This window comes from Colletotrichum aenigma (genome assembly GCF_013390185.1).
Source record: "Colletotrichum aenigma strain Cg56 chromosome Unknown KSG_Cg56_contig08, whole genome shotgun sequence".
NCBI classification, from domain to species: Eukaryota; Fungi; Ascomycota; class Sordariomycetes; order Glomerellales; family Glomerellaceae; genus Colletotrichum; species Colletotrichum aenigma.
This window is the reverse complement of record NW_023500914.1, coordinates 1017683-1045588: the sequence shown is the minus strand read 5'-3', so window position 1 is coordinate 1045588 and position 27906 is coordinate 1017683. Positions and strand designations below refer to the sequence as shown.

Below are 27906 nucleotides of genomic sequence, written 5' to 3'. Positions count from 1 at the left end.
TTCAGTCGCTGCGGGCGCCTCAACACAACGGACACGCTCTAATCCGTCTAGGAATACACCCCAGATACACATTGAGGTGAATTTCCCCCGGTGCTGTCTGGACGAATCGTTTTCTTGGTGTGTACTGCAACAGAAACAGATGTGCAGCCAACCTCTTCATTTTCAGAGCAGGTAAGTATAGTTCAGCGCACCAGGTAGCATGAGATGCACATCCTATTGTCCCAGGTTGGCCAGGGAATGTCAGATAACTCAGTGATAGCCACATAAACAAAGCCTTCTCCATTCCTAGAAGGGTGCGTATCCCGCCCCGCCTATCTCCTCGAAACCCCATTCGCACGAGTGAAGGCTTTGGCCGGCTTCATTTAACCCCTCTCCTTCCCACCACCCTCGCTAGGTCCTCTATTTCGTCTATCGTGTCCTCACCTATTCTATCTTCTGATTATGTTATTGCTCTCTTCCAACCTGAAAAACTTCCGAAGACCTTTCAATTAGCCTCAGTCGAGCAACTTGTTACTTGGCGGCCAGCTCCCTTCGTCAACGTTTGCCATGTCTGAACATCAGCATACCTGCCCAGAAACTGCTCCAGCCAGCGAAAGCAGGGCTTTCCGAAACTCTATTAACCTGGAAGAGGACTGGACCAAGATTACCGACCTCGCTGGACGCCGGAGAATTCAAAACCGCATAGCCCAACGCAAACACCGTACGTCAAGCTCATGACGAGCCTCTTTGTATGTCACCAAGATTGCATCATAACAAATACTCGTAGGCAATAAGCTCAAGAGACGCCTCGAGGATCTCGAGAGACGCGTCTCACAGAAGGACTCAACAGCCGCCGCTCAGAAGCAGACGCCAGCAGAAAGTGGCAAGTACCAGTCGCAATCCTCAGTCCAGACACATATAATGCCAGCCTCAACGGAGACCCTGCACCGGGGCCTATCCATTTGTCCAAAACACGCCGATAAGGAGCTTCACTTCTCACAGACCTATAACGACGGTTATGGAAGGTCAAACGCTGATTCACAGTTGGATTATTTGACGTACCCTCTACTGCAAGAGATGCTCCTGGCTCCGTTACAAAACACTCAGCCATGCCCAATAACCACGGAGATCTACCCGACGCAACCAACGGCAGCCGTACCGGTGACACTATTCCCGGTGAATCACTTGAATGGTGCTACGAATGATGTCAGCAAGCTTCACTCCGGTGGCGATGATCGCTGCGCTTACATAAACTACAACTATGTTTCTGCTCCTGGCTTCTGCTCCCCGAAATCCTGCGTAGGTCATTTGCGAAAGTCAGACTTCCTACGTCTCCATTGCTAATGATCAATGACCAGAATCTTTCACCATCACTCTTTCAGCCACTCGAAAGATGATTACAACGTTGGCTACGAGTACACCATTGTCCATGCTGGCATCTCCTGGCATAATTCTGGGGTAAAATGCCGTTTGGCGGAGAGTGTTAGCGGGGAAGCAAGAATAGCAGAAAAGCCCTATCCATGGGCAGTTTTCGTCATATTCTTTCAAGCTGCGTTGGCACTGGCTCAACTTCTGCAAGGAAACTTTGGCTGGGCACTCGAGAGCATTGTGAAAAGTATGAGATGGTCGTCGGACTTGAACTTACGTGAAGATGGCGATGGAACAAGCGGCGGCGTTTCCAGTTTGCGAACATTTTCAGTGTTCTTTTTTTTTTCTCTTTTTACGTAGTCAGCAGGTCGAATAATTAGCGAACTTCTTTGTTGTCCCAAAATAGATCGGAACCTCGTTACGGGTAATGCGTACGTATTTCCATGAAGTAGGATTTGCGGTCTGATGCCTGTAATTCCTACTAAAACATCACAGCCTGTTGGACTATCTAGCGGATAGGAAATGGCTGCCATTGGTGCGGAGCTCTGACCATTGTATTTGAGATCAGGCATATATAGCAGTTTTGTTTCCAATGGTGCCTCGCTACCCGCCGCCAGTGAAACAAGTCCTGGCGACCATTGATGACCTTGCAGATAATCCCAGAGAGTTTGATAGGGTACAAAGACCCCATCCATACAACTGTGGGGATTTGCGTCGTTTCTAGGGCAATGAGCAGTCGGCATGCCGGCCAGGCGTGGTGAACCTAGAGGATATTGTTGACAGAATTCATGCAGACCCTAGCCCGATCGCTTACATGCTCATGTCAGCCTCGTCTAAGCGACAAGGGTAAGTCGATGACAATATAAGAACATTCTGGTAGCTACTTAATTTCCCATTCTGCTTCTACGAGTTCATTACGCAACTGAATCTGTCGCCGGTCAAATGAGTAGGTTACTTCCACCTATCACAGTACTTAGGTTGATTCAAAACGCTAGGTTCATCTCAGGACGAACAGTACGCTTTGCAGCCGCAGACCACCAGAGACACAGGTAAATGGTACCAGTATCACAAGGAAAAATTTGCTTAATGCTGTACAGGACAACCCTTGGCGGAGGTGCCACAAGAAGAAGTATTAAAGCGACCGTGTCTCTCAGGAGATGGTGCGACCATAGATGGACAAACTGTTGGATTTCTTCCAGCTAATTTAAACAAACGCAGTGCGCTGCTTGACATTATGCGTCTGTGGAATAACAGTGTTGGCGGGGGATGCAGCGGGAACATGCTATCTCTTCTTCAGGCCGCGCTCAGATTCTTCGGAACATTAGGCCCTGCGTAGGACGTGAGAAATCAATTTAAAAGGTCGCAGATGGATTTATCTGTTGTTTGGTTGCTCCTGTCTTTGCTCCTTTCCGTTCTCCAGTGACTAGAGTGTGGAGTTCAACCGTCTCCTCATATGCTGTACCTGGTGATGTTATTTGTAACACGCTTCTTAAACGGGGTCGGTCGAACCTAGGAAAATTCCGGAAACCCTTACGCAAAAGATTGAGAGACTACGGCTACCGCAAGATGCACATTTGGCGCTCCGATGCATGGATACATCAAGGCAAGCCGGGTCAAGAGTCCAACCATCTCGCACCTCTGAGCCTCAGAATTCAAGTTTTCGCATCCCGAATACAGGGCTTACAGTGAACAAAAATCAAACGCGGAATCCCTGGATGCTACTCAGATAGTTGACAAAAATAAGGGGCTGAAACTACAAAACAGGAGGTCGTCATTGCGAGAACTCTGCCACGCGGTCTAGACCAAATCCCGCCGCACCTTTTATTGCGACGTCCAAGAAAATGACATTTTACTTCGTACAAAAGGTAGTTCTGATCATGTCAGCTCGATTTACCCGCCTGCGCGAAATATGCTCGGTTGTCTCGAGCCACTTGGAGGTCATCTCAACATGATTCGATCCTTTATCCGGCCGCCCCCACGCTGGCAGCGAAGATGCTCCAGACTCGCTAGACTCCAATGTTCCATCATAAGTCGAGCTTGTCATCGTATGAGGCGCCAACAGGTCTCTGGGGTCTTGTGCCACAAATGCGTCGAGAGGATTGTAGGGCATGTGGGATTTAAGGAATTTCCCCAGTGGCTCCTTCTTTGCCCATGTGTATCGCTCAAGCTCTTTGTTGCCATGGTTGGTTAGTTCGTCGTCTGAGTATCTGACGCCAAGGAGTTCCGCGGCCTTTGCAAGGTGGTCATCGACAGTAACGTAGACCCCGCCACAATGGCCTCTCACTTCGAAGCAATCTTCGAGGAGACCACGAATCGAGGTCGTCAAGTCCAAAGGGCCTAGCAGTCGAAGACTCGAAAGATTGATCCACCCGAATTGGGTCTGATACGGTATCTTGAAGTTGATGGTAGCCACGAAGAAGAGAGACGTGCTCCTCAGCGTATAATGTTCTCGCCTCAACGAAGGCTGTAGGAAGATACTCAAGTTGTGATGCCGAGTCATGTGCAAAGAGAACGCGTCGAAATCGTTTTGTGACAAGTGGTCCCGAACGCCCTTTTCTTTGATGAATCGCCGCAGAACAGAAATGGCAGTCTGCATGTTTCTCTGCGCACTCGCGGGTTCCGCTATAGTGCTTGTCATGGCTGCCAGGGCGGCGAAGTCTTGGATGTCATCAGCCCGGTAACGCAAGATTCTGCCCTCGCGTTGATATCTGATCATGACATCTTTCGATACGGTGATTCGTTTCCAGCGTGCGTCGTCAGCGTCGTAAGTCAAGTCAAGCAGATTACAGACCTGCGTAACAGAATAGGGCCAAGCTCTTCCGCTGCGAAGCAGTCTCGACTGGTCCCAGAGAGAATCGAGCAACTCTATGGCAAGCCAGCCTTGGTGAGGGCCCTCTCCCAGGAAGTCCGCGACCATGTTGAAAATCGCGAGGCAGTCTGCTTTAGCACGGGTGGGGGTGAGCGAGGCTGCCTCGGAGAAACCGGCAACGTAGAGTTGTTCGCAGTCGTAAAGAGACCCGGAAAACACAGTCCGTAGACTCAAGTCGCCATGTGAGACCATGTAGCGTGTATGTAGCAGCGAAACAACTTTGAGTAGGCTTCTCAGGAGCTGTCGCGCGGCAGCATGGCGTTCCCTGGTTGTCTGTCTGTTTTCTTTGCCAAAGTCGGTGACATCTCGTAAGGTGTGAATGTTTTCCAAGTAAGGCGACAGCAGGTATACTGCGTCCTCCGCTAAGATGAGGGCGTGATCTTGTAGGAATGGCCCGGAATGCGTCTGAGGCAACGGCTCAAGAAGCTCGATCCGCTTTTGTAACTTGTCTCTGTCTGCAATAGGGTAGGCCTTCGCGACGTGAAGATCGCAGGTTCTGGCATTCAAAGCAAGAATCTTCTTCACCCCTGTCCGACTGGGAATCTTGCGATCCTCGAGGTAATATATGCGCAGCAAGCCTGAACCCCCGCCAAGATGGTTCGTTGTAGCGACAGTCGTTCCTTGGGACGTGTTATCGACTTCTGACAAGGTAGTATCGCGATTCGGCCAAAGATCTCTGAGGCGTGCTATATTTGGGTGTTGACATCGTATGAAGAGCGAAAAGGGCGGGTTGCCCAGACGTATCTCGCTTTCCGTTTCCGGGTTGAGTGCCATCAGGCTGTTCTCTCCTTGGAGGTAATCTCCGTTCACCCACGTGCCGTTTCGAGACATATTGAAGACGACACATTGGTCTTTGTAAATACCAACGGCGAAATGGTGTCTGCTGACCTGGCCGAATTTGGGCCCAAAAACGATGTCATTCAATGTCTTCTGGCGGCCGGCTAGGAAGCCGTCAGGTATGTTGGCGCGCAGCTTCTCATGGAGATTCTTCGGGCCTGAGAATAGAAGAACTCCGCCGGTCGGTCCAACTTCAGGGCCAGGAGTGGAAGACGACTCCTCGGAAGTGCCACAACTCTCGAATTCGTGAATCCTGCAGAGCCATCCCTGCGGTGTCTCTTTCGATGTTGCATTGAAGATAAGAGGATCAGGAATACGCACTCGAATGACATATTGATCCTCAAGAGCATCAGCAGCTTTCCATGGGTTCAGTGACGGTGCTGCCATGATGGAAATAGTGAATGGGAATGCCAATACAGACGAGAAACCGACCAGCCTCTAGTGAAGTACTGCTCGCCTACTTATCGTTCAGGCGCATCAACTCCAGTTGCATTTCAGCACGTATTTGAGCCTGTCGTTTGCCGCTCGTCGGCGCCCCGCAATGCAGCTAGGGTGCATTCTCCACCCACCTTGCCTTACATACGGATACCATGGCAATATTTCTCTACCACCTGAGGGGCATGTACATAACGTGTACCCGCAGAACGACGTTACGCACGCGCCACCATCTATCCAGCCCACCATTGCAGCCCGTGCCGCTTATTGCACCGAACCAAACATTGCTAAGCCGGGAAGTCCACAGCAATGCTGACTAAGTAACGCGACACGATAATGCCAAATCTCACCTCATTTCTCATTCACGTCGTGAATCTCCTTGTTACATCACTTTTGTTTGCTTGCCGCCCTTTTCGTTTCTGCCATAGAAAACAACCTGCGCGATGGAATATCTCGGCGACTCCGATGCGGAAACAATTGAAGATACGAACATAGAACATCATTTCGTTCTAGCCGAGCAATTCGTTCCTCAAAACCCTCATTTTCGTCCTCCGCTGCTTCGAGACCTGTGCAGTCAAAGTCCTGATCATTCTACCCAGCCGTTAACCCGCACTTTTGGGTCCGGTTGGAACGGCGGTCGGCGACACAGCCTGCGCTTACGAGCGAAGAAAGACTCATCTTCCCAATCAGCATCACGGTAATTACCACCGCACTGTTAGGACGTGATAGTTGGCTGACTCTAGTCAATAGTCCTCAGGTGTCAACGCGGAAATCAGCATCGAGATCACCAGCACGGTCGGTCAGAGGAAAGTCTTACTATCGAGAAGAAACCCTGACTCCGAACAGAACTGGGAGGTCGAAACCACTGAAACCTGCTATTACTCGACCACCACGGCGGAGGTCTCTACCTTCAATAAGTGGTTCGCATCCTGAGTCTCAGCGACCGAACGGCCAAGAGGCAGAAGCTTCAGATAGGAGCCCAGATGTTGGTCGACCATTCCTTCGCACAATACGCGACAAGGTACTCGATATGAACACAGTCAGTGCTCGTGTGAAGCGACGCCGGAGAACTTGACCAAATTCGGCCTTTTCACATGATCGATTAAGCTTGAAGTACGGGCGTTCCCACGAGTCACCAGGCGAAGGGAAACCTCGTGTACATGGAGCATGTCGCTTCAATTGCAACCGACATGTTCAACCAACACATCAACATGTACGAAGGTGTTCAACGTCTGTGTTCTGCGAGCTGTATCTAGCAGACCGCGAAAGGCCGTAGCAAACCGAGTTTCAACTTAGGCTGGAGTGGCGAGCTGAGAAACAGGCATAGGCATTTGGTACTCCCACTGCCATGAAGCGGCCTGCGGTCAGCTGTCTCCCAGCAGACTCATCCAGACTGCGCTGGCCAAGGATAACCAGGACGACGTCGAAAGTAGAAGCCTGGTCCCGTTGACACAGTTTGCTGCGAAACTTTGCGCGCCTTGCATACCTGACGCATCTTGCGGGTCACGTACCAAGTCAACAACCCTTCAGGCAGGGGTTATCTTTGACAGTGGAGGCTGCTCTGGACTTTTGAGAGCTGAGGGGGGTAAAGGAGACCGATCTCTATGCGGTAGTACAGCTTCCAGAAGCTGACCGTAACCTCAAGATCACTTTGCATTCGTGTTGACGTCTCGCAAGCCTGGCACTATTGATTCTACTCGCCAGGCCGGGTTGGACCAATTGCCCTTGGGGCGAGGCGTATGGCGGCATCAATGGGATTTTTGAGATCCTCCCAAAAAAAAGAAAGTAGTCCCCGTCAGCCGGCAGCTTTGCGAGCTCCACTGTGCCGTTTCCGGCTTAGCGGTTATTTTGGATGCAATATACCTAAAGCAGCTAAGCTGGGCTGGCAAAGCCGTTATGCCTTGCTCAAGTGGACTATGATTCGCAGTGTTGAGGCAGATTTCCCGATACTTACACAATTGATGATTTTAAACGTTTAAAAACATGTTGACAAGTACTTCTGATCGCGCTCCAAAATGCCTACGCATGCTACGTTATTTGGCCAACAGTACGGACAGTCTTATGCGTTTGGGAAACAACCTGGTAGGCCTACCGGCGGGAAACTAATCTCTTGCCTAAGCTGCGGCGTACCCGTCAATTCCTCGCGAGGACCTCTCAGCTTGGTGCTGCAGATGGCTACTGCATGTGCCGTCTTGGGGTGTCGAATTCGGTATGGATTCACTCACCCGGAAGGGCGTAGCAATCAGCCTGCACGCCAAGGGCCAGTCCCCGCTGAGTGCCCCCCCCTGTTTACCGCTCAAACCCATCTATGCAGGCACTCCACTAGCTAAGGAGGTGGGGGTAAACTAGCTCGCTGTATCTTACAAATGGATGTGTACTATATAGAAAGAGCATTCACCGTATGTATTGAGCGTATAGAACTTTCATAAGATTTTTCACTCGTCTTTCAAATTCTTGCCTCAACCATTTGAAAATGGAAGCAGCGTGTCGACGAATTCATAGCCCCCTGTCAGCAGCGATTTGCTTCTACTGCTCAATCCTTCTCAGCATAGCTTTGAGCCTGGTACCGTTCGTTCAGCTTTATTATTCAGCTTATCTCTCAGAAATTTTCATTATGGATCCCTCTGTACTCTCATCTTCGACAACTTTTGTTGCTGTACAAATCCAAAAAATGATGGCGCACAACCTTGTTGCGGCACTCGATTCAGGAACTTGCGACGCTATAATCCTCCAACGAGATGTTTCGACATTGCGGCTGATGAGGAAGTCAGATTCTCTCAATTCGGTGCTCAGAGTGGGACTTCTGAAAATACCACCGACCATCTGTCAGGTCATGATCATCCTTCAACGTTTTCAACTTGGACTGGTGGCAAACATGATTGTCTTAACGGCAGTTCTATCTTTCTACAGCAGCATTTGGGCATTTATTCTAGGCCCTCTATGCATGAAGTGTCAAGATGCTAAAAGACAGAGAACTGAGACATTGTATGTTCTCTCTCTCTTTGGCAGACAGAAGACTAATGACAGCAGAGAGAAAAGCGAGAACGAGTATTCCAAGCTACATACTCAAAAGACCTACGAGCGTGCTCAGGCTCGTCTGTCATGGGCCCTGATATTGTGGAGAAGTTTCCGACTTGTGCTCGCCGTTCATATTTTATACACTTTCAGGCAGCATGACTCTATAGGACTCTCGATGGCAATGATGCACGGCTATCATCAGATCGATTCTCTAGACGACGATTGCAAAAAGATAGCACAGAGCTTGCCAAAAGCGGTGAAAATTCTGTGCCAGATGAATGCTACCAATGGAATGTGGATGCACTTCAAAAAGGGCAGCACAAGTGCGTTTGAAGCATTTTGGAGGATCGACGAGCTTTGGAGAAGATGGGAAGAAGATGGCCAGGAGATCACTTCAGAGCAGACCCCTGAAGTTGAGGTTACATCTATTCAGGGGAAAGGAGATGGCTATGGAACCTTTTGGTGGACATCTAGCCACCTACGGGTTCCTCGCCGATGACAGATGGTGGCAGCGTCAAACTTGACCAGTGTGGTTCCAGAGCAATACGAGAGATACTACAAGTCTCAGGATATGGATTCTTTTCATATAAAAGCGCAAATGACCCCTGTTCGACTTAACTCTCGATCAAAAGACTGGTGATGGCCCGAACATCGAGAGATCGTCCGTTGAGTCCCCTTTCCAAGTATTCTAGGTACATGTCTCCTGCTGTCCATAGGCGCGAATATCGCGCAAGTCCTGTATGAAAATGATCCAGCCCTTCCTCCGTAAATGGTAGACGTTCCGGACTTAAGTTGACATTGCTCACAGCAAGAAAGCAGATGAGTCCTGGGTACGATCCGCAAAGCTTCAACAGCCAGCGACCAAGCTTGAGTTGCCGATGAAGTTTGTTTCGGTTGTGTTCATTGTTTTCGTAGTTCTTCAGGGTTAGAATTCTGTTGATCTCGGCTGAGTCTGTTCTTTGTCTCGCTGACCGTGCCCGGGTGCTATCAAGCAGCCCGGCTATCCGGGTTAGCCCATGGTACTGACAAATCTTCGCAAACCCAATTGCGCGCTCGCATTTGTCCACAAAAAGGCTGATTCGGGATACTGACTCATATACGTCTGAGCTTTCTTCTTGTTCGGCAAGGCAAGAGTGCTCAAGGGCCCTATCGTCGGATGTCGCTATTTGCATAACATGCCGAATCGTTTCGTGGCTCGTGAGCCGCTCCTTCAGTACACTCAAGTCCATCTTCGACGTTTTGGCTTTCTTGGGCGGGTGCGGCACAGAAGAACACTGCATAGATCTTTTCATGGAAGGCGCCGATTCTTGGCGGCCGTTGATGGACCCCTCACAGAGCATCGCTTGCTGAATGAACCCAATCGCCTTTTTCAAGGCGTCTTGTGACTCTTGCCGACTGGCCTGGCTCGCGAGGCTTTCCAGCTGAGTCCTAAGAACACCCAAAGGTGTGGACTTCGCGATGTCCGGGAGGAAGTCCGGCGGCTGATGTTCCTCTGGGAGACGGTGCTTATCGTTGATGTGACGTAGTAGCTCTTTCGACAGTCGAGCGCAGAAAGGACAGGCTTGATAACCGTGCTCCTCAGTGAGGTGGCTCTGTGCTTCTGACTCGGCGACAGCCTGGCCGCATTCAAGACAAGCTTCGGCCTGGTGGCTTTCTTCATGAAGGTTCTTCCGCACTTCTTCGGGGAACAATCCGGCGCAAAACCGACATTTGATCCAATGATGTACTTCCATCATATGTCCATTCATGCCGTTCTCGGTTTGAGGACATTGACATACGAGGCACGGCTTCGTCTGCGGGTGAGCATCCCGAAAGTGGCCGGGCAATTCCACTGGTGCAAAGGCTTCATCGCATAAAAGACAGAGAAGAAGGGCGTGACTGTCTTCAAGATGTTGCCGATATTGGATTTCCAGCATTGGCTCGTCGCACAGGGTGCATGTCGTATGGTGATCGAAATGCTCTAGGAGGGCGTCCTCGTCAGATTCTGGTGACCCACAGATGTCGCAAACGACCCAGTGGTGCTCGAATCGGAGATGAGTGGCGAGGCGATCTTTCTCATAGTCCAGCATGCATGCCGGGCACGGCTCGAGAGAGTGTTTCTCGAGTACGTGTGCGATGTCAAAAACCCTGTTTGAAGGGCACGATGGGCAAGTCTGAAGCCCGTGACCCTCAACCATATGGTCGTTGGCAAGACCCTTGTCTATGGTGACCTCTCCGCAGAGACCACATTTGACCAGGTGCCGCTCTTCACAGTGCTCCTGAAAGCCAGTTGAAGATATCTCCCATCGGTCACAACATCGGCACGGATGGAAGCTGTGCTCGTCCTTCAAATGCTGTAACATAGTTTCGTCGAAAATCATCTCTGCACACACGAGACATGCCGACGCAGGATGCATGGTTGTGATGTGAACTGCTGGCTCATCACTGAGATCACAGCCCGGGCAGCAATCAAGACGATGTACAGTTTGTACATGATCGAACAACAGGGCTTCGAATGAGTCGCACAAGGGACACACATGCCACTCGGTCATGTGAGTATCGTAGGTGTCGGAAATCATAGCTGAGCTGCAGGAGCGGCAGACTTGTAAGCCCGGGACGGTTTCCGCTAGATGTGTTTGGTAGCCGTCTCGATGGTCGATCTCTACATGCGCAGAGAGATCATGCCTGTCGACGACAACCAAACAAATGCTGCACTGCCTAAGGGAAGGTGGAAGGTGCTGTGGAATCTCGAAGAACGGGTTCTTGTTGGGATAAAAAGTTTGCGGGAATGATTTGAATCTCTCCAGCTTCGTATAGGTAGCGGTACCGAGGACGTCTAAGAGAAAGGCCTGGGCGTTTTCAACTTGCCACATCTGCGGCCAGCGGATATTCGATATCCCGTGACGCCGTTTCTTTTTCGTATCGGGATGGCACACGAAAGCTGCTTTCCTGAATGCCTTCTCTACTTTCTTAGCATCTAGATTTCCATAGGGAAGACCGAGTGCATCAAAAGGGCTGAAGAGCCACTCCCACTCAGACTGGACGACCATTATTCTATTATTCTTGTGTTAGAAGACTCCAGTAAATAAAGAAGGACTCACACTGTACCTTGTGGAAAAGATTCGTCAGATCTTTGAGGAACCAACAAGTTCATGATGCCTTGGGGACCAACGGTTGTTTAAATAGGTGCGCTACTTCAGCTCAGGTGCACGGGCCACAGTGACTGGGAAAACCACTAAGGCCCGTGCACCTACCATCATAAGTGAGGTAGGTATTTCAAGGTGAGTCCTCCGAGGTGCCTTATTGCTGCGCCGCGTTTTGGAATGTTGATTTCTTAATAGGGGCAGAACAGTGACCTGTCAAGATTGTGTGCGTGAAATGAGGCCCGTGAGTCACTATGAACATGCATAGGCTCTCTCAATGCCTCCTCTCCAAACTCGCAACTCACATACTATCGTCTTAGCGCGCCTCCATCCCCTTCCTTTCCAACCTAATCTAAGATTTAGTCTGCTTTGAGAATCTATAAACTTCCCCCTCAAAACTTTGCCAAAACTCTGCAGAAGCTCCAAAGTGCTTGACAGTGTGTTTCCAGAGCTGCAGCTCAGCGTATTTAGGCGCCCACTCTGTGGCTAGTTAGACCAAAATTATAACAAAAAACGTACAATACAACTTGCTCTTTGTCGCCCTTTGCATTCGCTGACGGAATTCCTCACAGGGTTCCTGGCTTATGATATCCCAGTGTGAATAGGAAACACTGTATTCTAAGATAGAGGTGGCTCTTTTAGTAGCCTCGATGTCTCCAGCTGTTGCGCTAGCCATCGTGCAATTTGGGCGAGGAGATAACATAAGTTTTCGTTCAAGTTCCGTGAAGAAAGCGGCCTGAGAGGTGAGATAGAGCATTTATTGTAGCTTGAAACGAGTCATTTGGAGCCAGTTCAACCTTGCTCTCCGACGCAAATCCCAGGGGCTCCTAGGCACATCAGGGCGAATAGATCAAGAACACCATTCTGCAACCGTGCCTGAGGGTTTATCATAGTTCAAATCGCACTACCTGCCTCCGGCATCTATTATCTGTTATCGGGCGCAGCTGGAACTAGGATGTACCGGCATGATTCAAAGCTCGACATCGACCTTGTTGTCAGGGCTTCGAGCTCCAATCAATACCCGTGCCCCTTTCATCTGCAGACATGTCTTATCCCGCGTTTCTCGACTGCTTCACTTTCATCATCCAAGTGAGTCGCGCCATTGATGCCCCTCGAGTGGATTGGTCATCGCGTTCTAGCATGAACATCGGTTGGCGAGGAACAGGGGTAACGAACACATGCTGCGAGTGACCCATAACATTGGGCTTTTCACGGTCAGGCGCAAAAGTGCGAGAGTGCCCCCACAGTACTAGGAAGTACCTGTCCCCAATGTGGATACGCATGCCATTTACAAGGACCTAGGATGCGATGAGTTTTTAATAATCGCACCCTACCGCTGAGCATCGTATACCCCGGCACAGCGTCAGTCTGACCATAATCTACTCATCAGAAAGACAGAGAAATCAAGAACGGATCGATGGCAGGCTTCCGTTCACTGTCTCATTGTAGCCAGTCGTCTGCAAACCTGTTCAGCCGCTAGTAGCCCCCGCCGCGATAAGGGACGTCTTGTTGACCGTTCTGCGGCAATATGAGGATTCATGGTCACAAGCACTCCGCGCAAAGCACGCTTAAGGTTAAGGTTATACGGTTGATAGGAGTTGCCTAGAACTTTTTGAAGTTTGCAGCATAAATACAGATTGGCGAGTTGACTGCTTTGACCAGCATGTGTTTTCATGTCCGACGTGTGAGGCATAATCAACCACTGTTGGGCCGTCTTATCTTTTGCCTTGCGCCAGAATGCCTTGGCCTCATTTTCAATTTCGTACCTCACATTTGACCTTTGAGCAACGTTTTTTTCAAACATGCTTTTAGCACGCCTATCCACCGGGAGACGAGGTCATCGCCTACATGTAGAAAAGCGCCCTGGATTCCTAAGCTAAGTGTAATAGGTTCCTGTCAGCTCCGGCATGCGGCAGCCTTGCGATCGCCGACAGCGGAATCTGAATACTACACTAAACTAGAATATCTCCCCGTGATTTGGTTAAGACTGCTCTCCCAGATGCTCCTGCCAGTATTCCCAGTACTTCCTCTTCAACTTCAAGAGTGTGTCATGAGTTCCACTCTCGACGATCTCTCCTTTCTCGCCGAGCACGATTATTATGTCTGCCTGCCTGATAGAAGACAGCCGGTGTCTAAAGGAATCAGCATCTAGCTACTATCAACAGGTGGTTACCCACGCTACGGTGACAACGGTGCGACTTTCGAAAGTCTCCGCAATGCTTCGCTTGATGAAACCTTCGGTTGCTGCATCCAGAGCGCTGGTACCTTCATCTATCAAGAGGATTTTTGGGTCCATGAGAAATAGCCGCGCGATTGTAATGCGCTGGACCTGGCCCCCAGAAAAGTGCCTCAAAACGATTAGCTTGGAATATATGGGCAGATCTTGCTGCTTACTTCCCGTCCACTCCGCACGGAGTTTCGTAGCCTTTCTCACGCCTGACGATGTCGTCGTGAATACAAGCTTTCCGACAGGCGGCTTCCACTTCCTCATCTGTTGCTTCCCGCTTCCCGTAGAGCACGTTGTCCTTGACCGTGGTGTCGTAAACGTGAGGTTTTTGTTCGAGGACGCCAATATGACTCGCGAGACTTTGATGATATTAGTCATATTTCAAGGATTGGCAAAAACGTAACGTACACATCGTGGTCAGCTTCGTTGATGTTCTGCCCATCCACCAAGACCTCGCCGCTGTCGGGTACAATTTGGCCGCTCAAGAGGCCGATTATTGTTGACTTTCCCACACCCGAAGGCCCAACGAGAGCCACCTTGGTACCGCCGGGGACACTGAGGTTGAAGTTCTCGAAGATTGCGTTGCCTCCGAGACTGAGCGTGATATCCTTAAGCTCCAATCCACCCTGTGTGACTGTCAAGCCTTTCCCTTGCGTCGCTCGGGGTTTCATATCCAGAATCTCCCCTGCTTTGGCAGCATCCTGAAAACTCTTCGAGAGGTTTTCCAGGGCTTTCAATATTGCAGTTACCGGGGAGGCCACTTGGTTCCAGTATGCAAGCCACACAAAAATATCTCCAGTAGTCATGTTTCCAGAGAGAACCTGGTCACATACAAGCAGTATGCCGACGTACTGTCCTACGCAGTCTACCAATAGATTGCTCGCCCAGAACCAGTAAGCGTGTATGAGGTATGTGTCCAAGGCTTGGCCGAGCTCCTCAATTCTGCTGTCGTTTGCACCGACAAGGTATCCTAGCTGCTGGAAGGCGGCTGCCGTTGCACGGCCTCTCACAGTGTCTTCCCGCCGCTTCTTGTGTAACTCATTGAGTGAGATCAGGACATCGTTAGCTCGGAAGAGTGCTGTGACCGCTCGTCTGAAAATGACATATTTCGTCATGAGACAAACTGCGATAAGGCTGAGTATTGATTGGTTAAATCTTGCAGCTATAACGGGAATCATGACGTAGATCATGAAAAGCCCATCAGCTGAATGTTCCACCAGACCGTCGAACGAATTCTCGACGCCCTTCGCTTTGTCGACGCTGTTGATGAGCTCTGTTGGGCTTTTGGTGGTATGAAAAGAGTGGTCTGCGTTCATAATGTTGGCATATGTAGCTTTGTCGAGCGACCTTGAGCGATAGCTTCTGAGCTTTATCCATACCCGTTGCTTTAGCCCGAGGAGGATAGGACTTGAGAATTCAAGCGCAAACCAGAAGATGACAGGAAAGACGACTGAGCCCCACGTCTTAGCAATTGGTAGTCGATCGATGAAGCGGCCAAGAGCGTGGGGAATCCAGAGACCAACTACTTGTATCCCTGAATTGAGCACTAGTGCGAGAATGAAGCGCCCTTTCATCGCCCTGTTGTTGCTCGGCCAGATAAATCGCCAGAAGATCTTGAACTGGTCGCGTAACTGTGATGTTTTGGCTGCTGTTCCCGGGCCCGTCTCAATGTCGATTTCGTCAAGTTCGGGTATCGTGCTTTCGGCGTCGTCCTGAGGTACTCGTTTGTACCTGTGGTCGCTGCCGAACGAAACGCAGCATTGTATACCGGCGTAGACTAGAAGCTTCCCTATAGCGAAAGCGAGGTCCAACCATGCTATGTAGTCGATATTTCGTCGGGAAATGAAGTGTGCCACGCCGATGGCATCACTGATACACCCCAAGCACCAAGCCCACTTGTAGGGTGTCCAGAGGCGCTTCGGGTCGTCGCTCAGCCTGTCTACCTGTAGAGTAGCTGCTATAGCAAAGAAAACAGAGTGCAAAGTAGAAAGGCTGTAGGCATTATGGTGAAGGATGGACAGAGTCCAGAGGAACACCACGTTGCTCCATGCCAGAGCAAACAAAGCGCAGCCAGCCCGGATAACGCTCCGTGCTGAAGAGATTTCGGCTCCCAATGGTGCCAGTAAGGATAGCAACGCCGTCAGGAGCGAGCAAAAAAGCCGCGAATAGTCGAAAATATTGGCGGGTGTCATGGTGACTGTGCTATGTAGAAGAAAGGCTTCGTGGGTGGAAGCATATGATGGGAAACGTACGCCCATAAAAGCCGCTGCATTAATGGCATTGACTTGCAGCATGGAAAGCGGTGGTTCGCCTATAAGGCAGCCACAAGTGATCCATGTCCATGCTTCTTCCAACTCCCCTCTCCTGATCAGGTTCCTATACACCACTGCAGCTCATTTTGCAATGCTCACGGCCTGATTTCATCAGAGACTGCGCATTTATGGGCCAGAAGTGAGCAGGAGACTTCCGCGTTTTTCTGGCATGCACTGGTCGACTAATGTGACACTTCCACTCTTGTCCGCACTACCCAGCGTCCCATGAGAGCCAATCGATAGATACTGCCTTAGAGACCCCTGCCGCTGCTTTGACCTGACGAGGAGAGGGCTTCGCCTTCGAGATAGGCAGCGGGCGTACAATAGGGGCATTTTCAGGGCTGTGAGGTACCAAGTCTGTCAATTCATGTCGTGCACTCCCCCCCTGCGAGAGGCCCCTATTGGAAGTGTGGCATGAGTTTGAGTCGCATCACAGAAAAGACCACGTCAAGTTTGCGCCAAGAAAGCGCCGGTCTGTATGGTCCTCCTATCCTTGCTTCAGTAAGCCTCTATCTCTAGCGAGAAAGATGGCCTGGTCAATATCCATGACTCTGAGGCGTTGATCACTGACCGTTTGCATGACATTGGCCGCGACGCTTCCCACTGACAGGTAGTAGAGGCTGGGCTCAAAATGACTCTAAGTGGCCTTCCCGCAGAAGTGAGTTGGCAATACGGGTCATTCTGCAGCTGAGTTTTAGAGCCTGATCCTAGGCTCGCCAACCTCAGATCTTTCGTATCACATCAGCCGCGGTGACACCATTGATTGGTTTCTAGAGCATGATACCATGTTCGCCCCAGGTTGACTCGCCGAACTAAACCATGGGTAGCAGGGCGCTCTGTTTTGGCGTTTCTACATAAAGGCTGATCGCGGAGCACGAACAGCCAGCAAACAGTTATCCGCATCATCACAAATTACTTCGCATATGATCCTAACAGGGCATAGTAGGCCTCTCAATCAGCTGGGATCATGAACCTCTTCCAACGCCTGCGCTTAGAAGCGTGGATAAGATTGCATAATTGGTTCATCATGACTGCACCAGATGAGAGCTCCGCGAGAGGAGTGTTTCGCTCCTTTAAACGCCGCTGGCCAACGGAGGAAGAAGAGGTATGCAATATCATCATGGCAAAAGATCGAAGGCTTACTGCAGCAGGATATATTGTTGGCAAGTTGGGCAGAATTACGCCTGGAATACCTCCAGAAGAGAGCCGTCTCCAGAGTTCAACCTGTAAAGAGCGACGATCAAAGCCAACCGTTGCTGGGAAGGCGGTGATAAGACATCTTCAGAAGATATAGCACCCAGATACATGAATAGACAGTGTCCAATCTCGCCACAGAAGACCCCGCCAAGTCCTTTGCACCAAAGCGACCTTCGCAGACATGCCCGCAATCGATCAGCGTTGCTCCAGGCTTTCCGGGGCTAGAATGCGGTGGCCTGCATGGTCCTTCCACCCTTGCTTCTGCATACCCTCATCTCCAACGAGAAAGAAGGCATGGCTACTATCCATGACTCTGGAGCGTCGATCTTGGGTATGGGTGGCTGAGAAACGCGACAAGGCCCCCTGTTGTCCTCGTTGAAGCACCCAAGGCTTTCAATGTATCCAAGAATGTCCTGGCTTGCCTGGTCTCTCGGCTCTTGCTTGAGCCAGTCGTCACCCTCCACGGAGGAGCCTGGTAAGTTCCCATGACTGTGAGGTGCCTGTTCGTGCAGTGGTCTCTATCGATAGGTATCTAGAGCCTGGTATCGTGCTCGCCTCGCGTTGCCTTCCGAGAGGGGTGGGGGGGTCCAGCAATCAAACTTGCCGCCCAGTCGTCCTGCGGCTTTGAGGCTGTACGCCTGACAATGTTGCTGCTCATTGCCAGCGCGACAGCACTTGTATGCAGTCCCGAGCCCAAAGATGCTCAGAATTGTGAAGGTAGTCTAGCATGTTTGTTCGCATCAAAGCAAGCAGAGGCCAGGACTTACCTGCGCAGGCTGCTCACTACTATAGATGAGTCATGGAACGGGAGCAGTCGCCAAAGTACAAATACGCGTTCTCACCCTTTTACTAGAGGTCATATCATCCAACCGACATCATTCCGTGAACTAAAGCCCTCCACAACCATACCAATCTCAGCCACAATGGCAAAGATGCTGCGAAATATTCTATCGTTTCTAGGCGTACCGTCAGTTTCATATGACGAAGCTCGACAATTCACTACTTTTGTTGCTTTTAAGCACTATGTGATTGAAAGCAAACTGAAGGGGGGATCGCTGTTACAAGCCCAATGGGTAGGCACTCCAAGACCCTCAGATTCTTATCCACTGGTAATGATGCTAATCGTACGCACAGGACTACATGGAAAAATTCTACAACGAGGCTCATGCCAACGTGGCCAACAACAATACGGAAGCCAATCCAACGGACAGCAACAATCCCAACTTACATCTACTCCAAAAGTAGCTCCAAGAATAATCCACGAAATAAATTACCAAATCATACACATCATGTAACTCCACCGATACAAACGTAGCATGTGTACATTCGATAGCCTAGCAGAGGCCTCCGTTCGTGTTCATACGTAGCGCCTTCCTTGAAGCCGGCCGAGGAGCGACAAACCTGCAAGTCGGCTGGCGTCGTCGTTCGTGATTTTCGCACCCCACCCCGGGTGTGCGCGCCAAGCGAGACCCTCCCATGACCCTTGACCGCCGCACGTATCCACACCCCAGCGGCGCCGGGGAACTCGCTAGCGTGCCGCTGGCTGTGCGAGGATCCCGACGCCCGCGCGTTCTGGGTACTTGTGTGCCCGAGCAAGCCTGCAGCCCTCCACAACCGACCCCTTCGAGGTGACATCTGATGCACGGTCTGTTGGAACGCCGATGTTCAGCTGGCAGCCCGTCCCAACGCATCAGGTCTGGGCCTTGGATCTGGCCGTTGTACCTCGTAACCGATAGGGGCATCACCACGTCGCATTGGAACAGATGGATGAGTGGAGTTGTATTGTGCTTAAGTGCGTTCTATCTCCTGCTTCCCGTTCTCCTCCCAGATGCTCCCGCCCCCACTTATCGGTTGTACTAGTCACGTCAGTATCAGCTGCTTACTCGATCGGCCGTTCACGTACCACGACGCAGTCCTCGCAGCGAGCGCCATGCACGTTGACCCAGCCCGGGCAGTCAACGCCGTGCTTGTATCTGTTGACGCAGGGATAGCGGTCCATTGCGGTGGTTCTTGGACGATGATTGTGGGTGTATGAAGGTGCGGAAGATATTATGGAAGCTGGAAACCTTTGAACATTTGCGAGGGAAAAGAGAGCTATTTGTATTCAGAGCGTATCCGCGGTGGCGGAGAAACATCCATACACATGCCGTTCACGAAGCCATCATGCCGTTACCCAATCAGTAGGCTAGGGTAAGAAGACGCCCGTCCTGCTGTTACGCAAGAATCTGCCTACATACGTCCGGCGCGGAGGGTATGTCCAATCTCAACATATTGTTGCACCAAGATTGCTCCCGGAGATGGTTCACCACTGACTCTTGCTGTTCACCTCTCATTCCGCAGTATTTGCATGAGAACCGCCTCAGATGCGCGTCGAGAGAGTTTCTTGAGATCCAACAAATTAGCGAATGAGCCACACTTGAGACATATATCATCAGCCTTACTGGTATTCTTCCACGTTCATTTCCGACTGGTGCATGCAATCAGACTTGGAGCGCCATAGACAGTAGTAATTTCCATGCTGATCGCGGGGTGGCTCGCAATCTGGATATCCCCCGTCCTCGGTGATTCCATATAAATACATCCATGGTAGAAGATCGTAATTGGAGCTCATTTGTTGGGTGTCGGTAGGGTATACAGCTAAGTCACAAGCCGTTGTGCCCGTTGGCGCTATCGGCAGTTCTGAATTGCTGTGTAGAAGGTATCGAGGATGCAACTGAGTTTCTTCTGTACTCCCGCTCAACTGACTCCAAGTCGCTGTCGCTGCACTGGTAGATTCCAATGCCTCCTGTTCCCATTCAAGGTATACAGCTGCTTCCGCTGCTGTAGCGCTGAACATGTTGCCAGTGCTCGTTTCGCATTGGCCATGCGATGGTTGGTATGTAGGTGGTTTTGGGAGCTCGGAAGGATCCAGCCCGAATACGTGGCATATGTCGTCGTTTATCTCGTCGGACGGAGTTTTCGGCGGTCGCAGGACTAAGTCTGTGAAGCCGCTCTGCGAGACAATAGACCACACGCGCACATGACTGCATTCGTATCAGCTGAATTGCTCGTAAAACGGTGCTCCGCATACCTACAGCAGGCAAATTTGGTCTTGAAATGGCGGAAATCGAACGGCCTTGGTGCTCGTCCCGCCAAGAGCTATACTTTGAGCTAGAGGGCCAACATAGCTCTCCTCAAATTTTTCCCAGTCGGTTCTGGGAATGCCCTCGCGTGGAAAGCTTACGGGGTCTCTGTCTAGCGAGTGCCTGAAGACTCCGGTTGTCTGGTGGTAGATGAGGTAGTCTGCCAAACAAATTTGGGCAAGTGCGCCATGGAAAGTCTCGCCTTGGCCGCTGAAGCCGTTTGTTGCGTAAAAAGGAAATCGATTTGTGGTTGACATCTTGGCGAAGCACTGAAAAAGTCTGCCGCTGTTGAAGGAGGAAGCTTGAATGTGCACTTTGGGAACCAGCCGGCCTATGTATGATCTCTCAGGCCGGCTCCAGATCGGATCAAATCGAGGCACGACATCGACCAGGATCCTTCAATCCCCAGTCAATTTGTCGTCGGCGAATGAGGATGCATCTTAGCCCTTGCTCATACCCACTGCCCCCAGTCACTGCAGTGCATCTACCCACTAGCAGGTGGGCGGAGATACGAATTGCCCTCCTTCACTGTTTCGAACGTTTTGCAGTGAAAAGGAATAGTATTCTGAAAGGAGTGTGTCTGTGACTATGCTTGGAACCATCCGTTCATCCAGGTAATGACTGTTTCCGCCCATGTACTAGTAAAATGCGTGTACGCGCTTGCCGCATTAAGCTGAGGCAAGACTTCCACAGACGCCTGATTTGCAACCTCTTGGTACTCTCCATTGCCCATCGACTGAAACAGCACCACATCTCCAAGCACAGGTCTCACTTCGGGTTCACAGCTGGCCGGACAAGGTACAGGGCTCGCACAACGCTGCGGTATGAGCGGCTTGGACTGAAGAGACTCCGTCGTGTTCCAGTCGACCAGGGGCGTCTCAGACGCACACGGGAAGGTTTCCTCACGACGCGTACAATCAGCGTCGCTCTGCCGCTGTCTTTTTGGTGTCGGGCCATCATCGTCGTCCGCCTTTCTCTTTCTTAAGTTTGGGAGGGATCTGGCAATCGTGTTCTTGACATCTCTCAGAGACGCCCGTAGTTGTTGGAGTGTTGAAAGCTTCTTGGAAGAAACCTCAAGTGGGACTCCAGGTTGCCCATCGTGCAATGCCGCAAGTCTCTCTTTTGTTATCGTAGCTTCATAAAGTGTGAATCTACCTCGCTCAATGGCGACGAGCCAGACGTGGGTTTCAGAAAAGACCAAACGCCTGAAAGGGCCACCAGTGTACAAAAGGTCCTGTGCCATTGCCAGAAGGATAGTTTCGATTCTTCCAGGTCGACGAAGGTGACTTCCAAGAACGCATCCAACTCTTGAGCCCTGCGGTGCTTCTGTCGTTCTCTCGCGCCATATGTAGGGTATGCAAAACCGGGACCGCGCGCAGCCTTCCTTGTAGAAGCTGAGATGTTGACTTGTTGTTCGGTGGCAGGTTAGCTTAAGGATGCAATCGATGGCCTTTGCTGCTTTCCTTGTTGATTTCCGCATACTATGCTTCATTGTCTTCGATCGAAGTGGCGGCGAAAGTTTCCGAAGGTTGTTGGTCAGCGATGCCGGGAAATGCGCATCCTCAGGGGCACCCTATTTCATCAAGTACGCGAAGAGTGCGATGATGAACAAAGGCAAAGGTGTGAGGAATCTGCGAGTCCCCGGGCGAAGACTCTTATACCAAGATGTAGCCGAGCTCCCAAAGTCGGAAATGAATAGTAGAGGCCGTAGAGGCAGCTGAAAAAGAGATGCAAACAGCAAAGCGAAGCACATTAACAGACAGAGCATAAGATCCCGGATGCCGCTTATGAATTCGCCTTTCTTGAGCCCAGTCACTCCGTCAGAGAGAAGCTCCAGTTTACGCCAGATCATCGGATCTGACATAGTTACGTCGAATGGGGTAGTAGTGGTGTTAGGTGTCGACTGCTGCGCGAGGGACGGCCGCCGGAGTTCAAGTAGTGCCCCGACTCAGTTCAGCCAGGGCCTAGCCCAGTGGCCAAGGGCAATGGAAGGGTTGGTGTTGGGCCGAACGATCCTCATCAAAAGCGGCATGTTCAACCAGGGTCTCTCAGTCGACCTGTCACCTGCAGTCGGCTTTATGGAAGCTGCGTGTGATGCTATCGAGACCCGCTCCGGCAATCATTTCAAGATTAAAGAGCCTTCGCTTCCCCCTCCACTCACGTCGGTTGCCTTCCTGCATGAGCCCATGCATCTCACACCCCATTGCCCGCATACATACTTCGGCGAACGCCATGGATGACTCTCAGATGCTCCGGGAGTATTACACGCCGCCTGTCAGGCGTTTCATTGAGGCAATTCTTCTCTCAGAAAACACTCCTAAGTCTCACTTTCGCTACTTAACCACGGTGATTGTGGGTCGTCTCTCAGCAGGCGATACAATCCGTAAGATCGGGTTACTCGTCTACTCGGAGCAACACAGGTTATCGGATCTCATGAAGCCGCGCTGGCGATGGTTAAACATCCACTCCCACATGATCGAGAGCTACGGTATGGAAGATGCGGTCTCTACGGAAACTGCCTTGGTATGTCTCATGCCGGTTTTGAAGTCTTTCGGTGCTAACCCGGACAGCTGAAACTGTGGAAGGCAATGATAGAAGTGACCGAGAATGACGATGACCTGACAACTGCTTGGGAATTTGCACTGGACAACTTTGACGACACGAAGGAGCTTTTGGACGCAGCCGAGTTGGATCGCACTGAGTTTCTTAGTTGTTTGCTGAGCGGGATGCGCATTTGAGCGAGTGGTACTCAGTCGAATTTCTCAACTTAATACGATTACCTTCGTTGTCTCAAGATTAATATTTGCTGCACACATAACACAACTGCAATGAATGAACTTCTGTTTGAAAGCCATAGCCTAGGATGGAACGTGCTATCGTTTGTCATAGCGTCCCGTTTGTTTAGGTCTCACCGGCATCGACAGAGGGCGACAGTTGCCTCCTTCTCGAAATCTCTTCGTCGCCCCTGAGTCTCCTTTACACAATGGTGATGACCTCGCTTGGCGCACGCGCCCCTTGCTCATAGATTGTTTCTGGCGTCGAAGACGGTGACTAGCCAAGTGATATGCAGCTGTTCCATAGGTGTAGAAATCGTCCACGACTTTTTCAGGTGTACGACTGTAGACGATGTCGTTAAACTCTGCAACGGAAAGTCTCGTTTCAGGCCATGTGTGTAAGATCATGAAGTCGCCTTCGGATCGGACACACAACTCCCCGGTCGATTTCAAGGTGTTGACGACGGCTTCGCGAAATTTGCTGCGCCGGAAGCCGTCTAGTTCGTGAGCTCTCATTTGCCTTGGGATCGGTCGTTCCCTGCCCAGGTTCAGTATGTAGAGATCTATTTCTTCCTGGCTTTGGGGTGTGTGAAAAGCGGAAATCGTTGGCTGAGAGGTGGCCATGGTGATTGCGAGGAAGAAAGTGCAATTTTGCGATGCGAACCATGCGGACCGAGCAAGTCTTCTGGTCGCCTTTTCATACATCGGACTTTGCACCAATCCAGGGACATAACCAAGGACAGGGGCTACGTAGGCATAGATTCCACACCCATAACACCATCGTGCCAACTGCAGGTGGGTTCAGCAGAGACCACACCAGGTGACATCCGCAAGGACTGCCACGATTGCCAGACTGGTTCCGCGTTTGCCGGGGGCTGGAAGTGGCCCCGCTCATCATGATGTGGCCGCTGTCTTGGGAGTGGGAGAGCTCTCCAATTGCGATGTCTCGGATCTCGAACTGGCAGCATCATCCGGTGGTGTTTCCATGGTGCTCGACGTCGGTGATGTTGAAAGAGCGTCAGATCAAGGTCGCTGTGGGCTCAAGGGCTGCAGGCACGCTAACGCAAGGGGGTGGGGGGCAGAGGCCAGGATCACGCCCCATAAATACCTCCATGGAAGCCATCAGGCGAGGCGGCCGAAGTACCCAACTCTTGGGGCTTGGCATGGCCCTCTTGGGCGTGGAGAAGGGCGGTCCGCCAGGGTGTCATTTTATCTCCGGTGCTTGTCTGCAATTAGATTGGACAGGGACAACACGTACCACCTGTACCAACTTACACCTTTCCACCTACATCTCTGGACACTTCGATTTCTGAGAGTACACTCATGAAGATGATCCGGCAGACGCTCGGCCTCGGGGTTCATGGCAGCTCCAAAGTCCGCTAGCACTATAGTTGATTTGCATCCTTGCATACAGCATAGCGAGCCCGTCACAGCCGAAAGAATCGGCGACTGTCGACAAACTCGGCAGATTTCCTGGTCAGGACACAGGCGTCTTGCGTACTTAGACAAGGTGCTGCCCTCAAGGCGCACCACGGTTGCCTTACACGGTTGAGAATTCGCTTCCGACCAAGCTGCGTCAACAATGTATCCCGTAACCATCTCCAATGTCGACAGTTGGCTAGCCCTAGGGATAGCAAATCTGATGGTCTTTACTCTTTACTTCTTCTACGTCAAAACGAATCACAAATGGCCATCCTTTGCTTTGGTACTCCGGAAACTGCCCGTGGGACTGGCCTTGCTTGGGTTCATACTCCTGACCACCGGCGCTTGCGCAGTCGTCGCTCAGACGATCTCTCCGGCTTTTACACATGTGTCAAAAGGCATATCTGTAATTATCGTCAACTGTGTGGAGGTAGCGTGTTGTCATCCGCAAAACGTACCAAGTCTGACGTCGTTATAGTTCTGTGAATTTGCGGTCGTCTTGCGCGAGGCATGCGACTCTCCCACCAACTATCACTTGACGCGACACATTCATCATATCATCCTCCTCTTCCTATGCGGACTCTTTGGCTTAGGAGCGTGGCTTCAGAACAAGTCAGGCCGTGACTTGATGCCTTTGTCGCTCGCTGGCCTACGGCTATTCATACTTTTGGCCTTCGCTCGACTATTCGTTCTTTTATCAAAAGCCCCAGTGAACGCAATAGACGGAGAGCAAAAGCGTAACAAACGGAGAATTCGGTGGCTGCTATGGACCTTTGGCTTTACGTTCTTCTCTTCGGCTGTTATCTTGGCACTTTCTGCTGTAGATATGATGCCGGTGCCCATAACAGTGCAGAGCCTGCTCTCTGTCCTGGCGGTGGGAGCTAAGCACAGTCCACGGGGTTTCAGCAGCACATCAGAAGATGGAGGAGACACCCCGTCGTTCACGAGTCTCGACTGTCATAATAACACCAAAGCCGGCGGACAATGAGGATCGCCTGGAGAGGGGCCCCCACCACAGGAGAACTTGCGCGGATGAGCTGAGGTTGATTTGCAAGCAGTTTCTAGCAAGGGTCCGCATTTCATGAATTATAAGCCGAACGAATCTTATCTTGCTTCTGACAGTGCCTTGGCTGGAAATTTTCAAGGAGAATATCTACTCGATGCTGGCAGCAGCTCTTTGTGTGAGATCTGGGCCTTTCTTGTCAGATTGCGACCGCTCGAAAGCTTCTTGCTGACTTCCCTTTCAAGCGACCTTCCTGGGTATCTGCGTGGCTTGATATGCCAATCAAGCTTGGTCACATATCTGCCAAGATTCGTATTCTAAGGAGTCATCAAATACTGCGTATCCGCCCACAGCGCTTGGACATATTTTTCGACTGCGAACCGTATGAATATGGACTGTCTGTATAAGCTTTAGAGGTGTGCGTGCCTCCTGCATAAGGTGTAAGAGTATTTGTAGATATCAGCTTGCAGATCTGCCTGGAGTGTGCATACTCTCTACGAGGTGTAAGAGTATTTGTGGATATCAGCTTACAGATCTGCCTGGAGTGTGCATACTCTCTACGAGGTGTAAGAGTATTTGTGGATATCAGCTTGCAGATCTGCCTGGAGTGTGCATACTACCTACGAGGTGTAAGAGTATTTGTGGATATCAGCTTGCAGATTTGCCTGGAGTGTGCATACTACCTACGAGGTGTAAGAGTATTTGTGGATGTCAGCTTGCAGATCTACCTGGAGTGTGCATACTATCTACGAGGTGTAAGAGTATTTGTGGATATGTGTCATGCTAGTAACGCCAGGATTCTGGTATCCAATCAAACTTCCTCAGAACGCAGAAGCAAATCAGATACTGGGAAGAGTCGTTTGCTTACCCACGCAGGAGACTGAGGAAAATTGGAGAGGAAAATCGCGGTCAAAAAACGCATCTCGGCGTCGAAGGGATGCAGTATTTCCGTACTTGTATATTCATCTGGGGAAAAATTAGTCGAGATGTTGGAGACGTGGGATCCGCCTTCCCGTCACAGCTTTGACCGATCAGCACCTAAGGCGACCCGAGTTTTGCGGTCCGGCCGGCTACCCCACTTTCTCGAAGCTGAACTGAAAGCGCTGCTGCCAACAATGTCAAACTATGCAGGTATTGACGACAGCACGTGAACGGAGACTGGACGATTGCGCAGCGATCGCGCAATTACACACTGCCTTCAACATTGTGATCGTGGGATGCTTTTCTTGACTCAGAGATGATGTTCCATCAGCGCATGAGGATGCGATGTGGAAGTCATGCTCCTACAGCGACAGCGTGGCGGTTAGGTGCCGAAGTTCTTACCGAAAATCTGCACAGGGGCGCGTCTAGACTTTAGCATCATTGGTCAGAACGCACGCAGTTATCCATGACCAAACAAATGAATGATCCGGTCGACGCGTCTTCACGGATTAATTGTCGGCCCATTCCATATCGACAACGCGTCGTCTGTCAGCCTCATGCGTCCACCCAACGACCACCCTATCAGTGAAACGACAGACTGACTCCGGCACTTCGCGTTGAGCAGCAGAAGACATTCGTAGCCCACAATGACCTTGCATCAACACTTCCCATGCGACTGTGGTGTTTCTTTCGCTAACTATGACTCATACCGGATGCACGTCACAGAACATCAGGCAGGTGGGCGATCCCCACAGGCTAGGCGTACCCGCTGACAGTTGCACAGATGAGGAGGCAAATATTGCTCAGCGACTTATCTCTTTCATTGAACCACAGCGAGTGTAAGAGCACTTGTCCGCTCACTGTATTGAGTAATGCTAACTCCGGACACAGGTTCGCAAGACATCGAAATATGCGTTTTCTGTTTCATGCCCTTCTCAGAACCGGACGCTTTTATCCGCCATGCTCGGACCTCTCACCAAGACGCTGCTGACCTGGCCAAGTCTATTTACATGGAAGCGATATGTCAAAGACTTGAAGTCCATCCACGAAGCTTCCAGCAGCGGTTTCAATCACAAAGCTTTGACGTACAGGAGATACAACTCAGCCAGCCCGGTGACATCAGATCGGGGTTGCCGACAAAGCCACTGCCCGACATGATAAAACCATGGAAGCAGCAGTGTATTCAGACAGCCCAACTGCATACCCTCTTCCCCGCTACTTCATCGATCCCAACATCAGATACCGTCGCCTCGAACGCAAATGGCCAGGTGACGCTACCACATAGCTTTCCACCGGCGTT

General features: G+C 50.9%; 3 protein-coding genes across 3 annotated transcripts; 2 read left to right on the top strand and 1 right to left on the bottom strand.

The window, feature by feature from the left end:
• Window positions 1–546: 546 nt before the first annotated feature.
• Window positions 547–1376, top strand: radR-0 (Transcription factor radR; the record flags this gene model as incomplete). Its single annotated transcript, XM_037327075.1, has 3 exons — window positions 547–700; window positions 767–1278; window positions 1338–1376. 3 exons carry the CDS (start codon window positions 547–549, stop codon window positions 1374–1376), a joined length of 705 nt encoding a protein of 234 aa, XP_037173960.1.
• A 12233-nt stretch (window positions 1377–13609) lies between these two features.
• Window positions 13610–16047, bottom strand: aclQ-0 (ABC transporter aclQ; the record flags this gene model as incomplete). The annotated part of the gene is made up of 4 exons (XM_037327074.1): window positions 13610–13760; window positions 13806–13976; window positions 14023–14214; window positions 14264–16047. 4 exons carry the CDS (start codon window positions 16045–16047, stop codon window positions 13610–13612), a joined length of 2298 nt encoding a protein of 765 aa, XP_037173959.1.
• A 6671-nt stretch (window positions 16048–22718) lies between these two features.
• Window positions 22719–23224, top strand: CGCA056_v011829 (uncharacterized protein; the record flags this gene model as incomplete). Its single annotated transcript, XM_037327073.1, has 2 exons — window positions 22719–23009; window positions 23057–23224. 2 exons carry the CDS (start codon window positions 22719–22721, stop codon window positions 23222–23224), a joined length of 459 nt encoding a protein of 152 aa, XP_037174549.1.
• Between the last annotated feature and the right edge of the window lie 4682 nt (window positions 23225–27906).